This window comes from Dermacentor andersoni, chromosome 11, assembly GCF_023375885.2.
Source record: "Dermacentor andersoni chromosome 11, qqDerAnde1_hic_scaffold, whole genome shotgun sequence".
NCBI lineage: Eukaryota > Metazoa > Arthropoda > Arachnida > Ixodida > Ixodidae > Dermacentor > Dermacentor andersoni.
In genome coordinates, this window is record NC_092824.1 from 112520542 (window position 1) to 112537047 (window position 16506).

General features: G+C 48.8%; 2 protein-coding genes across 2 annotated transcripts in view; one reads left to right on the plus strand and one right to left on the minus strand.

Annotated features, from left to right (window-relative positions):
* Positions 1–16506, minus strand: part of LOC126539619 (pyrokinin-1 receptor-like) — a 400622-nt gene that overhangs the window by 248817 nt on the left and 135299 nt on the right. The window lies entirely within an intron of this gene.
* On the plus strand, positions 13267–16223 carry LOC126539502 (uncharacterized). The gene is made up of 2 exons (XM_050186370.3): positions 13267–13694; positions 14195–16223. The coding sequence occupies exons 1-2, from the start codon at positions 13410–13412 to the stop codon at positions 16037–16039; spliced, it is 2130 nt and encodes a 709-aa protein (XP_050042327.1). The 5' UTR covers positions 13267–13409; the 3' UTR covers positions 16040–16223.

Below are 16506 nucleotides of genomic sequence, written 5' to 3' on the forward strand. Positions count from 1 at the left end.
CAACGCATTAATCAGGAAGGCAATCAAGAGAGCTCTCGGCCTCCCCATATACACTCACACGGAACGCTTACTTCAACTTGGCATGCATAACACGCTAGAAGAAATAGCGGAAGCACAGGAGAGGGCCCAGTTCGTGAGGCTATCTACCACACAAGCTGGAAGACACATTTTACAGGAGCTGGGCGTTCCCCCAACAGTAATCAAAACAAAGTTCTGTAGCATCCCTCGAGAGCAGCGGGCCCGCATCATTGTCGCCCCGATCCCACGAAACGTCCATCGAGAGCACAACGTGGGAAGACGTCGGGCGCGCGCGAAGGTTCTCCTGGACAAGGCTCGTGAACGGGCTTCGGAGAACAGTTTCGTAGACGCAGCGCGCTACGCCGACGGACAGGCCTTCGCTGTAGTTAGCGTAGATCATGAAAGGCAGATAACGAACGCAATCTCGATTCGGACGACATCCTCTGAGATCGCAGAGCAGGCTGCAATAGCGATGGCCTTATTGGACAACAAGAGGACATCAATCTACAGTGACTCCATATCAGCTGTTAGGGCATTTGCCAGAGGAACCATATCCGAGCTGGCCCTAAGGATACTAGGAAGCAAGGAGATCAAGCCACACACATTGATCTGGTTTCCAGCCCACATGGGAGAGATCGAGGGTGCCCCGCCCAACCTCAACGAGTCGGCACACGGAGCTGCGCGAGGGATCATCAACCGCGTAGCTACCGGACAGCGTGACGCTGGGGGTACTGACAATCGGGACTCTCCTTCCACGTACACCGAAATTACTAAGCACTTTTACTTGGCTCGGAGGATCTACCCCCTCCCACATTGCAAACTCAATAGACCTCAGGCTTTGATACTAAGGCTTCTACAGACGGGGGCTTATCCAAACCCCCTACTTCTTCACAAGGTGTACCCCGAAATTCAGACAACAAATGCATGTGCACTATGCAATGATTTAGCGAATTTACCTCACATGCTCTGGCGATGTCCCGCGTTACACAGCGATGAAAACAACACTTCTTCACGTTGGGATGCGGTCCTACACAGCCCCAACCTCGAAGAACAGTTATGGGCTGTCCAACGGGCCCGCGACGCGGCGGAGAGACTCGGCCTCTCTGTCCCGACGTGGGAGCGGCCCGCTGCGCGCTAGTGCGCGCCCTAAAGGACCCTAATATGTTTTTCATCCATCCATCCATATCTGCATAAGGTTTAATGAATATAAAAATTAAATTTTCCTTGTCAATGTGGTTTTGTGGTCACTGGTGTTACGGCTTAAACCACTAAGGGATAAGCCATAATCGGGGTGGTAGTTGCAAAATAAAAAGAAAACTAAAAAATAACTTTGTGAATAAGAAGAAGATAATAAAGTGATAATATGGGTCTCTAAAGTATGTTTATATGAATTTTAGTGATATATTACAGTTGTGATAATGTTATTGTCAAGTTACGAGTTCTAGCTCTTTACGAGTTACGAGTTCTAGCTCTCTGCTGGCGACCTACTAGACAGAGCGATTATTGGAAGGTTCCTCAATGCCGAACAAACTATGGTCTCCAAATGCTGAAATATTCACTGCCCCACATACTAAACAAGTTCAATTTTTCATTAGAGCGATTGCGCCTTCTTTCGCGACAGGATATGTCCAATCTTTTTTACTGACATGATGTACTTGATGTCTTTTCTTGGAGCAAAAAATGCGGCATGAGATGCTGCATTTTTACGATTTTTTTTGTCTTCTCGAGGAGTACAAATTTTTATGCGTTTTTCGTTTTTGTATAACTATATTTCCTTATTGTACCAATTTCACTATGCATTTATGTGCCTATTTAATTGTTTCCATGACTGCGAATGCTGTCACTTTTTCTGCCTTGTATTGCTGGGATGTGGGGCCAGTCAAGCTGCGTTTATGTCGCAGCTTTCTTCCCGCATTCCACACCACACAATGTATCTTTGCCTCATGTATGAATATGTAAACATTGAATCACTGTGGTGAAATAAACTCCAACTCCGACTCCAAACTCCAAACATGGTTCTCGGTTTCATATCACATTTGCTTATTCCTTACTGTGTGCACGTGTTCAGACCATCTGTGCTGCCAGTCCTTAAGGTGCACGTTGGAAAACTTTCGTAATTACTTCTCCTCACGGATTATGTGCATAAACTGCGAATGAGCAGGCTTGAATACGTTCTAGGAAATCGAAGCAGATTAATAACGGTATAGTGCGCAAATATTTGCCTTTCAGCCTTGATCGCGCAACGTGGTCGGCGAAGGTTGCTTTGAGCGTTCGCTTGAGCGCGCAAATCCCCCTTTTATTACAGTCAACGATGTGTAACTTTACCTAAGGTGTTTGTAAGGTGGAGCAAAAAGAAAATTGAAAGAGCGACACCGCCTCTTTGTTCAGGGAGCAGCCGCATCCTGTTAAGGGTACGTTATTAACTATCCCGATGATAATTAAAGATGTGATGCTGTTCTGTGTGGTCATGCCACGTTTTCCTTTCTCTCTCTTTCTTTCTAGGTATTTCAGTATGCAAACAGTGCGCGCACTTTTGAAAAGAGGTTTCTTTAGTTCTCTCTTGCTCACGCATGTTTTTTCAAGACTTCTTATTGTGTGGTTAATAATGCGATAAGCATTCTTTGGGAACTTTGCCCGTTTTGTAGTATATTTCTCTGTCCGTAACTGACCTCTTCACGTACCCAGGGATCCAAGGTGTCTATTGGCTTGGATGACTAGGTATGTGCTGCCTGCCATCTCACCATTTAGGCAACTTGAATTATTGGATATGTGCCGCTGTATGCGTATGTGCACAGAACAACTATAGAAAGCACGTCAATTACTCTCTTCAGCAAACATTCTGCACTTGTATATGGAATAAATCCGTCACTGGGGGGGCCTGGTTAATGCCTTCATCACAATCATGATAATAATTATCAGAATAATTATCATGACAACTAAAACACATTCCATCAACAATTACGTATTATGAAAACGATTGCTAATCACATCAACCTCACCAGTCGTCTCTAAGAGATGGACGCTCAGCCATTTTTTTTAAATCTTTGATATAAGAGTTTTCGCGCCTATGTCTTCTCCTCAGTTGCGTTGAACAAGCATTTTCCTGTATGTTAGCCAGAGAAAGGCGAAATTACAATGCTGGGAAAATTTAAGAGGGCTACTTTGCCTTTTAAGTATGTGTAGGTTTCTCGGTAAGTAGGCTGCACTGAAGAAAATTTGCTTGCATCTTGTCACTTTTCTGTACGTCATGATTGTAGACGAAAGCCGTACTGGTAAACACGTTGCCTTGAAGAAATCGAACATGTATGCTATTCTTTAAAAAAAAACTATAATATGATATTTTACGTGCCAAAACCACGATCTGATTATCAGGCACGCCATAGTGGGGGAATCCGGAAATTGGGACCACCTGGGGTTCTTTAACGTGCGCCTAAATTTAAGTACACGGGTGTTTTCGCATTTGGCCCCCGTGTATGCTATCCTTTCTCTGCATGGTATGACAGGTAACAGATAGTCTCGATGTTTGTTAAACTAGTGCAGTAACTACGAAAAGTTAAAAGGGCGGAACGACTGAGCAATAGTGCGCGTGACACGTTTTCGTAACACTCTTAAGTAACACTCCAAAATGCTGCACCCATGTATATTTTAAGAAATGCCTCTCAAAGCGTCTCTATTGGAGGAGGTGATAGCCACGACAGCTACGTTTATGATTATCCTTCAACTGTGGTACACGTCGCCATCGAGGAGGCGATAATGAAGGCGACAACAAAGTTGAAGTTTTCAACTTTGACACGCGTCTATTAAGGTGACAGGCGATAGGGAAAGATATGCTACTAGCAAGTGGTTCCGAAGGAAAAAGAAAAATCACTTACTACGTATTTTCTGCTTAAGAAGCACCACTATGCTGCTACAGCTATTAGCAAGTATTATGAGGGGAAAAATGCAAGGTGATACTCCAATAAGGCAATATAGATTAGTAATTAAAGTGTCGGACCATTTCAATGTAAAATATGAATGAGGTATAAAAGTGTAATATATAGAAGGCTGCTGAAAAATAAAGGAAAAGACAAAAAACAAAACAAAAGAAGAATGAAACGACAGAAAAATATCTGAGTATAAAGAAAGTGAAGTCCCATGAAAACGTGACGTTTACGTGGCTTCTGTTTTGTCGCTTGATGCTACTGCCCAGACAGGTGTCGTGAATAAATCTTTCTTGTTTTCAGAATTATTTGCACTTACCCTATGTGCAGAAGGGACCAAGATTTGCGCGGCACTGCGAAGGGATTTAAAGCACTGAAATAGAATTGAGATATATGAAATGCAAACATTGAGATAAGAATGGAAGTCTCCAGTGTTCTATCGCCACTACTGCTTCGCTTTCGTGTCCCGGAATCGTATTTGTATAATTCCATAGCCTTGGGCAGCTCTACAATGCAAAACTTATTTTTCTCGTAGGAAAATTGATACTACCGAACAACATCCGATGAAGATGACGACATTATTTTCCCTACCTTATTACGACACTTAAACCGTGGCAATGTTCAACATGCATTTGTGATCTTTGCAACCGAACTGGCCGACGATAGATACCGAAAGACGAAACATACCGAACTAGTAGTACACCTAATAGTACTTCTCGTTCCATGTGGAGGTGCGCGCCAAGAGAAAGGTTTCGCACAGTATACCCCATACGGGCCCTCCCTGCCTATGATGCACCCATCTATGAACATGAGCTTCTGAATAACCTCCAAATGGTCAGCTTACAATAAAAGAAAATTGCAATAACAACGTGTCTACCTAACTAAACTTTATCACCTTAACTTAAACTTCACCTTGATTTAACTGGATGACTGATACACATGCATGTGCTTGTTTGAATGGTCTGGTGTTCTCAGTTATTTCGACTACTCCTTATATCTTTGCGCCTGGATATAGCCAGTTTTCCTTTAGTGAGGGCAAAACAAGCATCTCATTCGTAAAATCCGCAGAGTTTCTGAATATCCGTTCTTGTCACTGAAAGTGGTGCCCGACCCGATCAAAAGAAAAATGTTTAATTGCCCAAGTTGCACTGTCCTACGCCGTTGCATAATTATTCGCTTGCACAGATCTGATCTCGCGATATCTGCTCTATGGTACACTTGCAGTCTTGTGAAATCTATTGATAACGTTTAATGACATTGAGCATTGGTGTTAGGCTACAGGCTATAGGAGCTTTTCCCAAGCCTCTTGTAATTCCCTCTGCGAAACGAGATTCCCATGTTAAATATTCCGCATTTTAATCAGTCTATGCCGCATCGCTCGCGATTTCTGCCATCACAAGGTTCTAAGATCATATTTCTAAGAAGAAGAATACTTGAACTTTCAATATCTGTGAGGTCCCTTTGTTAGCACATGCCCTCTTAAAAATTAAATGTGCTCAGTTTCTTAAGTTATATTTTGTTCCTTTAATTTGTGAGGCTGCTTGTTGTAGCGCGTTCCTTCGTTTCACTAATGATGAGTTGTCTTTCTAGTAGTAATAAACTTGATAAGCTATCTTAGCGAACCCTCACGCACTGCTGCTGCCACCATTGTCGTCTTCGTCGTCTTGCAATAGCCGCGTGGCTTCACGTGTGCATGTGGGATTTTCCTTTAAGGCAAATACGGCGGAAACAAACTGGTGATGAAACGACGACCTCACCAGCGTTTTCCGCGTCCTGCTTCTCCCTGCCTACTCCTATCTTCCCCTTTCTTCGCCCTACAAACTTCAAATATAGGGTAATTTCCTTGTTTGTATCCCCATCATCATCATCACCATTCGGCTTCGTGACATCACTGTGTCGGCGTCTCACAGTGTCAAGTCTTGCTTGCATTACGATATTGTGAACAGTGTAGCGCATAAACATAAACACTGCATGACATTAAAAATTTGGAGGATTCTCAAGCTTCGCCTTTAAGAGTGGAGCGCGATAGCATTCAAAGATCCCTGACTGCTTGTCGCGCTTCTCGGCAACCGCAGCTTTCTTGAGGATGCGCGGAGGCGAGGGCGATGGTGTTGTTGTGAGGGACCGAGCGGGTCGCGCCGCTCTATGAATAGTAGAAACGCTGGAAAAGGGGTTCGCGCTTGAGTTTCTGCGTAACAGAACTGTTTTGCTCTGGTATATCTGAAATTAAGCTCCGACGCTATCGTGTCTTTACGGTTGGGGTTGAATCGTACTTTACAATTTTTCTGACACATTTTACTTTGAGAAATTCAGATAGTTCAATAACACCTATGCGCCGCGCGGAGGGCCAGCGTGGTTGTGGTGCGGAATTATTTTTCGCGTTCAACGCCTACAACAGATTTTTTGCGAGACGGGGCCCTTAACGCTGTCGCGTTGAAATGGATGCCGGTGCCGTGCATAAACATTGCACGGGGTGACACGTTGCATAGCAGGACAAGAATGGCAGTTGAGCACGTCGCATTTAGGTTTGTAGCACTCAGATATATACCTCTTCACATCGATTTTAAGCTGTATGCTAGATCGGCCTTCTTAATAGCTCCCGTTTTTTTTTTTTTTTACCTATTCCCCATAGTGGGTTTAGGCCATTCGTGGAGAGAAACAGTCTTCATCCTTATCGTAATCGCCATCATGGCTCGCCTACGGACGGGGCGCGTCGCGTCCGCTCCGCTGGCCACACAGAAGGTGACCACGACGGCGCCATGACGGGCGGCGGGGGCCGGCCACCATGAGGAGGACCATATACGACGAGAGTGAGTCGGCGACGGACAGCGGCACGCCCCTTTCGTCTGACGAGCCACCACCGCGCCGGCGCAGCAAGGCCAAGAATGGCAATGCCAGAAGGAAACGTGATTCTAGTAAAGGAAGAGGCACCGGGGGAATCCGCGATGACAGCGATGATGGCGGCGACATGTTCAGTAACACTCGCAGCGGTAGAGCGCTGGACGGCGGACCGGACAGCGACTTCGAGTCACCGTCCTCGAGCGAGTTGTCCTCGTGCGAGATCAGCTTCTCACATACGACCAAGCTGAACACGGCGAGAAACGGTAGGACGTTGAATGGGGGCCGCCTGCTCAACGGGAACAAGAACAACAGGAAACCGCGGAAAGACTCGCCGCGTCGAAAACTCAAGGACAAGAGGCTCGTCAATGACGACAACCACTCTAGGGGTAAGAAGGCAAGAAAGAAGCCACCAGATGACACAGATGACGATAGCACGCCACCCATCAAACCCAGAGGCAGGAAGAAGAAGAATGGAGGTAAAGTCGCCTCCGATACGGACGAGTCTGATACAAAAGCTAAAGGTAAGCAATCCTACAGCCACCTTGTAGTTGAAGTCGGAGGCCTCGACAGCAGCAATGATTGCGAGACGCCCCGCGTCGCCTCTTCAAAAACACTGGTTCAAGGAGCCAAGCAACTGGCTGAGATACACCTGAAGGGAAAAACGAACCGGACTATACGGGTGCGGCGAAATATTCTTTCCGGCCAATTTAGCGATGACAACTCGGCCATGGACAGGTGTTGCCGCTGTGGCGCCGGATGCGACATGGTGGGCGAGATTACTGGAACCCTTCCGGCTTGCCAGTACTGCCTTGAAGAACTCGGCATGGGCGCGACAGACTCCATAATGCCTAGAACGTTGCAAGTTCCAAACCGTGTGTCGTCGCGCCAAAATGCGCTGTTTGAGCCAATGTACTCTCGAGGCACCTGCGATCCAGAGGTGAACGAGTTCGGGCCATTGATCATCTGCGGCGACGTTACCGATCAGGACCCTTCGTGCGATTTTGACGTCATGCCTGAGGGCGGGTACGACCCGGTTTTCCCGCACCCCGATGTCATACGTCGCAGTGCCAGCTTCTACTCCCGACAGCCAGCTTTGCAAGACGAATCACTTGAATTTCCCGACCTGGTAGTAAGAGCTCGCGTGCGTAGGAAACCCTCACGTAACAGAGGCTTCAGAAGTAAATCGCCTGCAACGTTGGAGCCCCCTCCGGAGAATGGAAGGCCACGCTTCTACGCGAGATATCGCGAGAGGCTCGATGTGACTGACAGCCCGACTGAGGTGCTGTTCGACACGAGAGACCACGAATGGGAGCCCGACTGCGGCTCACCGAGAAGCCAAAGAACGCGAAGGCCCCGCGCTTCACCAAATCGAGGAGGAGGAGGGGGTTACCAGGATCGCAGAAATCAGGCTCGACGCTCTCGAAGAGGGTGGGAAAATGTGCCGCCGGAAGAGCCTAGCGCAGGTATGACTGGTCCCCAGCACGATTTCTCCGGCGAGGCCTTGCTGGAGCGCTCGCGGGCGGAGGAGCTGACGATAACCCAGACGTCTTTCGGCGTCGCTGCTTCCACAGCGGAAGCACTCGACGAGTCGGACGCTGAGAAGATCGCCCGCGAGGCATGGAAGCGATACGCGCGCGATTACAAGCGCTTCCAGCAGAACCTGGCGGAGTGGGAGTGCCTTCGGGAAATGGCGCAACGTCGCCGCTACGAGGACAGCGATGGAGGAGGCATGCCGCGGCGCCCTGTGACGCCGCCGCGGCCCAACTACATCATGCCGGGCAACCTAGAGGAAGCGCATAGCCGCAGCGGAAGTTTGGAGGAGCGGAAAGCGAACAAGGACGACGAGGGCATGCGCATACGCATCGCGGTGTCTCCCAACCGGAAAAGCAAGCTCCTTGTCAACGAGACGGCGGCCTGGTTTCCAGGACCTTTCCCACCGCTGGGACCAGACGGTTCCTCTCCGCTGCAACTGCAAGCCGACCAGCCGCTTCCCATCGCCGGAGCTCTTCCAAATTCCCTACCCACTCAACAGGCGGCGCCCCTACACAGGGCGCAAGGTGAACAACACCTCATCCATATTACAGCAAAGACCCGAAGCGCCGGTCAGCCTGCTGGCACAGCGCAACCGGCAGCGCCTGGCGCCATGTCGCCTGCGCCTGTCATGTCCCCTGTCATGCCTCCTGGATCGGCAAATGGCTCTCCGTCTCCCAGTGGAAATGGCTCTCCAGTGGCGAAGGTTCCCGCAGCGGGTCCCCCGCCACCGTCTTGAGTGCCGTCTAGGAGACACCAAGCTCGAGCGTAGGGAAACTGTCAGGCTGAATGCGAATCGCCATTCGGGCCAATGCGTTGCTGTGACAGAAACGTTCGAATCTTCCCTTTCTGGTTACCGACTCGAGATTGAACTAGCGCGCGTCGCACTTTGCCTTCTCGCAGCTGGTTTCGCGCTAAGTAAGCCTGAAAATTAAAGCGGAGTGGTAATACAAAATTTTCGTGCTCGTGTTTGCGCTTCCCCTTGAAAAACTTGTCCAACGCCTCTAGTCGGGTTGTCCGGAATATCGTTTCAAGGCTATCTTGCCCGAATCCCACGATTGAAGTATTAAAAGCACTCTGCTCCGCGTGTGACCGTCTAAGCTAGGGTTGCAACTGGATGTGCATGCTCTACAAACCACTCTTTCTTTATTGGCAACGCGTGATTTTGCAATACCTAACAAAACACGATTTTTCTTGCGGCACGTGCTAATATTGGCACTTCCGTGTTAAACCCAAAATCCGATCATTAGTACATGGCGTGCAGCCAATTCGATGTATTTCTCTTACTTCGCCTCTTGCTAAAATACGTTTTTTTTTATTTTCTTTTATAATGTCGCTACTCTTCAATTTCGCGTGGTGTGTGCACTAAAATAACATCCACTGATGCTTCAGAAGTCATAACAAAGGAAAACATTAGCGAAACAGGCATAAGGGAAGGCGAATTGATGATAACGGCACACGTGTGCGAGAGGCAGTAGGGCTGCTGGCACTGACATATTTTAGTGTATCGTCTTTCTGTAGCATATATTTGCTGTTCATAGCACACTTACTAGTTATCGTATTTATTTTAGTTTATATATATTTTGCGAACTTCAAGGAGCATACTCTTTAGGCCTCTTACAACCACATTACATCTAACCTGCGTCAATTAATTAATTGAAAATTCATGATCACGTATTTGATTGGGGTGCGCATTCAGTTTAATACGTTAGCATTCAGAGTGCTAAAGTGGGGGGGAAAATCAGTGGCGATTTATCGCTAAATGCGAGAGAAATGCGTTATCTTTGCGCCGAATCTCTTCTATGATTCAACTGCGTTCACCACATTGTAAAGCATCGTTCAGAACCTCACTCGACACACAACCGGCATCTTTGAGGAGCGAAGTGCCACTGAGGTCGACACCAAGTAAACGAGACACTATTTCTGTTAAGAAGAAAGCAGGAAACTATCTAGAACGTCTCAGACGCATTTGCACAAAACCCTGTTTTCATCAGTGCCGGGAGCCTCACTTTGTGCGACCTACCACTGCACAGTGATGAGGCGTCAACCAATGCATCTATCAGTGAAGAGCTTATCGCCAAGAGCACTCGCGGCGCGCGACCGTCACTGTCATTTGATCCTGATTGCCATTCCTATGACTTTAATTAAATATGCGAGTGCTGTCTTTAGTATAATCCTAACTTGCATATAAAGCACCTGCCTCGAAACACAAAGATTTCGTACATCATGACAATTCTTTTTCGCTAGGCTTGCCCCATTGTATAACGCCAGTATGAAAGTAAAAATATTCCCATTGCGCTTAAAGGTGCGAAAGTCAACAGTGAACGCGCTGAAGACTATGAACGATGGATCATGGACAACACATTCTATAAACAACTGTTGTACTATTTCTATGAAGAGGGCCTGTATGCTTAAAATAACATGGCAAATCTCTCGTGTCATGCCCGTCCACTAATCTTTATTGAAAACAGATGCACAAAACCACATACCAATATCTCTCCTATGCTCTACCTCGAAAATTATTGAGTCGGTCCTGCACACATTAATCGCGCATGCAGTGTATGGAGTAGCTTAATGTCTAATAAACATCGGTTTATGCTGGACCGTTCAACAGCAAACCTCGCCAGCTTTATGCCCACGCATCAGAAGCGGCCGAGAACAGTGGTCAACTTGACATGGTTTACTGTGGCCTAAGCAGGGCGTTTGATGTTGTCAGTCTTTCCATGTCGCTCCCAAAACTCTACGAAACCGGTGTTTCTGCACCTTTAATGCCTTTGCTACGGGATCACCTGTCAGAGCGACAATGCTATGTCACTTCCAACGGGCAGTCCAAGTACGTACACAGCTACCAGTGGTAGCCGCGCGACTGGCCACTCGAGGCACTTCGAAGGTATTTGCAGGCTTGTTTCGCGCTCGGAAAATCGCTGTTATGTAGCACGTATTGAGCAAGAGAAAGCTGTGTAGGGAGTGTTTCATGTTAATCTACAATTTTCTCCTTCACACTTTTCATGTAATAATAAAATTTGAGAAGTTGAATAATTCATTAAAACTAATTATCTCATTACGCGGAATGCAAAAAATCATCTATCTCCAAGGGACGGCAAATAACATTACCTTGGTTCTGTCCAGTTAAGTAGCATTTGCATATTTTCAGCCCAAGTAAAGTGAAACACTCTCCCTCTACTGGATATATAGCCAACCACAACAGTTTACGGACCCACCGTGGTTGCTCAGTGGCTATGGTGTTGGGCTGCTGAGCACGAGGTAGCGGGATTGAGTCCCGGCCATGGCGGCCGCATTTCGATGAAGGCGAAAACACCCGTGTACTTAAATTTAGGTGCACACTAAAGATCCTCAGGTGGTCGAAATTTCCGGAGTCCTCCACTACGGCGTGCCTCATAATCAGGAAGTGTTTTTGGCACGTAAAACCCCATAATTTTAATTTTAACACTTTACGGACCACGGGACCTCAGAAAACGTTCAGCTTCCGAGCAACCTGCAAAATTAGTTAGTAAAACTGAACACCACAATGTTGTTCACATATAGTAGTAGAGGCTGTAAATGCGAATACTAGGCTGCGTTGTGTGGTTGCACGGATCTTCAGCTTTTTCTCAGATTTCGTGTTCCGTAAAATTTTGTTGCCGAGTATACCTACGATTACTGTAAGCGATACATTAAAAAATCCGTTTAGAATTAAAAGGACTGTTCCTTCGGAGACATGCCGTCGTGGTGGCTACCACGGGGTGACAGGTGATACGTGTTAATCACTGATTTTTACAAAAAGTAATTAATTACCTTTTAAGCGTTTAGTTTCAGCGGGCTCATCGAAATTGGGAAATCGATGCGAACTCTTCGTACAAGCCACATCATCTTTTGGATCTAGAAAAATGCCACTACCCGAGAAACTGCGGCACGCACGATGAATTCGGCTCCCAAGGCTATGACGCTACGACTGCTATTGAGTACTATCCTAGGCATTGCCAAATTCCGCCATGTTGCGCATTTCTTCAGTGTCGGCAATTTGAGTCAATCAGAGAGGTCCAGAGGTCTGCTACAGCCTGTCCGGTGCACTCAAAATGCCACCACTACCATATTTGACAATGTGGCTGAATTTTACAGTGTCTACAATGGCTATAAATCATGTGAATAGACACATCGCAACGGATATAGTCATAAATGTACAGCATTGAGGTTGGCGGCACAGACCTCCTCTGGAGAATCGGCCAAGAACGGGGTAGTTCGAAAAAGAATAAATGTAAAAGGACTTAAACAAGCTTACAATAGGTAGCTTAAATTTAGTGAAATTATGAAAATAGTATTAAATGAGAAACATAAAAATAAAAGAAATTGAACTGAATTTGTGTGGAGAAAACGGGCTGCTTAGCACAGTCCGCGCTTCTGTGCCTTCTTCTTTCTTTTTTCGTTAGCCGAGAAATATCCACACCTACTAGAGCTCAAGAGTTCGTGGCAGCCGCCCACGCAGGGTGAAACCCACCCTATTAACTTGCCGGAGAAAAAATTTTCACCTCCACCACCATACCACCACCACCACTCTAATGACTTTCCTAATATTAACGTACCTGAGAAGACGCTTTTAGACACTGTATGTACTACTACTCACTTTAATTTCATATTATTTTACGTTTGACTCTATTCGTTCTATTTATTCCGTTTCTCCTTTAACTGTGCACGATAGCAAACCGGACGTCTGCCTGCTTAAAATTTCTCCCTTCCCTCGCTCTTCTCTCTCTCTCTTCTGGGAAGCGAATACTTCTTTCATTGTATTTGTTTTGTCATGCTACCACCAGATTCGTGGCCTATCCGCCACAGTGGGTTTGTGTCATTAAATAAGGCATCATCATCATCATCATCATCATCCCATCTTTTGTTTGGTATCAGTGTGTAAATCCTTGGTAATTTTCTGGCTGTTGGCACGTGCCATGGCAAACAGAAGCAACGAAGAAGAAGAGGAAAAATTTAAGCCGTCGCAGCGCTCCCGGAGGCTTGGCTCCGGTGCCGGGTTGAACCGAGTCATGACTGGCGCCGGCCAAAAACCGTGAGTCGTTTCTCGACACTCGCTCAGCCGGTCCTCGCACAGTCATGAGCAGTTCCAAGCCCGCCGGAGGCCCTCTGATCCGGCTGGAGAGGGGTGGTGGTTCCGTCGACGAAAGCTACCAGGAGCTCGCGGTTCGCTTCAAGAGTCCCAACAAGTCGGCCAGCTACGACAGCTTCGGAAGCCGCCACCCTCCCGTCTCGTACAGGGCCGTCGTGGGACCGTACGGCGCCAGCGTGAGTGCGTCCATCGACGATGGCGACAAGGACGCCGCACTCAACGTTGTGGAGGAGTGCAAGGGACACACGCTTTTAGACGACATGGGAGTCAAGGTATGGCAGCCATGATGTAGTACACGCCAGCCCTGCGCGGTCGCCCATTGGTCATAACGCTGTGGCTGCTGAGTGCGGGGCCTCGGGATCGATTTCCCACTGCGATGGCCGCATGCCGGTGACAGGTGAATTCGAAAGAAGTCGTGTACTTATTTTTAAATTCCCTTTAAAGAGCACCCAACGGGCGACACTAAAGTGGATCCCTCAACTAAGCGTATTTAATAGTTCCAGCGTTGCTTTGCGACTTAAGTCGTAGGAATCAATCAATCAATATTTATGAGTGTGATTCCGCCTTTCATTTAGTGCGGATTCCCTACTTTGCAAACTATGGTCATCCCAGCGTTGTCACTGTCATTGCGCTCTAGAGCCTTGAGACTCTTTTGCCTTCTTGAAAACCTACCCACCAGTAAAACAATCGATCAAATAATCGGTCGGTCTCTCACTCGACGAATGATTCGAGCATCAAATGATTGACTCAGAAACTCAATCGAATGTTTCAGGTTCGCAACAAGCAACCCACAATTCGGCTCGTGTCCCGCTGCCGCGGGATGCCGTACGGGACCCAGGCGGGAGTCATTGTCGACCCGACTGAAGACTACGAGGAAGAAGACGACGACTTGGCCGAACTGTCCCTCAGTGCGCCACCGGGCATCCGCGTGATCGGACGGTGCACCGACCACAGCGGCGGCTCCTACTCGTACCGCGAAGAGCAAATCGGTGTGCCGCCCGCTGTTGGCCGCAGCGGCCTCTGCCGCGACCACATTGCCATTCGCGGTGGCATGGGAGGCCGTGTCCAAGAGTACTCGGGCAGCACCGATCGCAGTGGAGGCCTGCCGGCCATCGCGCACGTCATAGGCGAGTGCAGGCACTTTGCGGACATGTCCGAGACCGAGCTGTCGTACGAGGACGACTACCAGGCGTGTAGGATGTGTGTACAGCTGCCAGACGATAGAGCGCGAGCTGGCGCCACTGCTGGGGGTGCAGGCCCGGTTACTCCGAGGTTGGCGCGCAAGTCGTCCATGGTTCACATATACGCGGACGACTTGGAGGGCGACGTCTCCAAAAGCCAGCATCGGGAGAAAAGGCTGTGCGAGATTAAGACCCGCTACGTCAGCAAAAATCTTCCATCGGGACCACCACAGGCAGCACCACCACCGCCGTCTTACAGGGACAGGGAAAGTCGATCTAGGGCGCCATACAAGGTGCCCTCTCTGTCCGGAATGAAGCTTCGCTCGAGGACTGTCTCGCAGGCTGCTTCGAGGACGCAGTCGCGCCCTTCTTCAAGCCCATCGCCGAGTCCTTCGAGACGATCATCGAGGCAGTCTTCTAGACCAGTGTCCAGTTCGCCGTCGCCGTCTCAGGCCGGTTCGCGCTCTCCATCCATGGCGACCAGTGCCAAGGTGGAGATGGAGGACGTCTCCTGGGACTCTTCAGGGTCATCTAGCATCGAGGTCCACGTGAGCAAGCAGTGGGATGGCAGCCGCCGCGACAAAGGTGACACCATGCGCGAGAAGAGGAGCGCCGGCCGCGGTATGTCGAAGAAGCCCGTTGCTCCGACGCCTCCACCGGAGATGCGTTACGCGATGCAGGCCAAGCTGGCGACGAGCAAGAATTCACTCGAAATCGGCAAGCGGAAAAGTGGCGAGAAGGTGGGCGGTGCTCTGATGCGTTCCTCGCCCACCTCCGCCGAAATGGTGATGCGAGCCGCCTGGGAACAGTACTACCGCGAGTACGATAGGTACAAAGAAGAGATGGCCGAATGGGAGACCGTGCAGCGAAAGATGCGAAAGCAGCTCGCCCGCTTCATGTCGGGTCCGACCAAACCACCGGCACCGCCTCCGGGAGTTCAGGACACAACACCGAGGACGTCGAAGACCGCCCTGGCGCTCGCCGCTGACCCGAACAGTACCAGCCTGAGCGTCGGCGGCGCCAATCAGCCTCCAAATGCCGACGAAGGAATGCACATCAGAATCGGCCTGCCGGGAAGAATGGTCAAGGGGCACCGGAGCAGGAGCTTCAGCGCTGGCCGGCCAATCGAAGACGCTCCACCTTGCGTCCAGGCTATGTACGCTCATCCGGGACCTTTCGGGCCACCTGGGATGTTCGGCTCGCAGCCTTCGGCCGGAGGTCCGCCTCCTCCTTTCGGGCAGCCTCAGCAGCAACAGTTCTCGCCGTTCGGACGACCACCTGGCCCACCCTTCGGCCCATTCGGCCGCCCTCCACCGCCGATGCTGATGCCGCCGTCTCAGTTCGGACCACCCGGTCCCTTCGGACAGCAGCCAGAGCTTGCTGGAATGAGACCGCCACGTCGCTCCGTGTCGCGCATACAGCTGAACTTCATGTGAATCACGCGTCCGCGGCGAGGACTGCTTCCATTTTGCGCGCCGTAAAATTGCAGCCTGAGATGGGCTCGCTGTGCAATTACCGCACGCAGCAACCGGAGCGCAAAGGCAAATGCTTTCAGAATTAAAAATCCTAGACTACATACGGGAGGCGATCGCCTGGTCACTTTGCTTACCTGTGTAGCACTAAGCAGTGCTTGTAAAAGAAAAAAACGAGCAAACATTGGTTGTTGTTTTTTCGATACATTGGTGGTGGTGATACCTTCGAGTTCTTCGTATTCTTTTCCCATATTTACGCAGTGACGCGTGCATTCACATGCGCAACCGCTGGTTCATTTGCTTGTTAAACATATTGAAGAACACGAGCAGTTCATTCTATAGCGCTAAATTCTGATGCGGTGAAGTTGCCAAATCAAGAAAAGCAACGGCATTTTTCTGGACGCCACAGATAAGCAGTATAGCAGAGATGT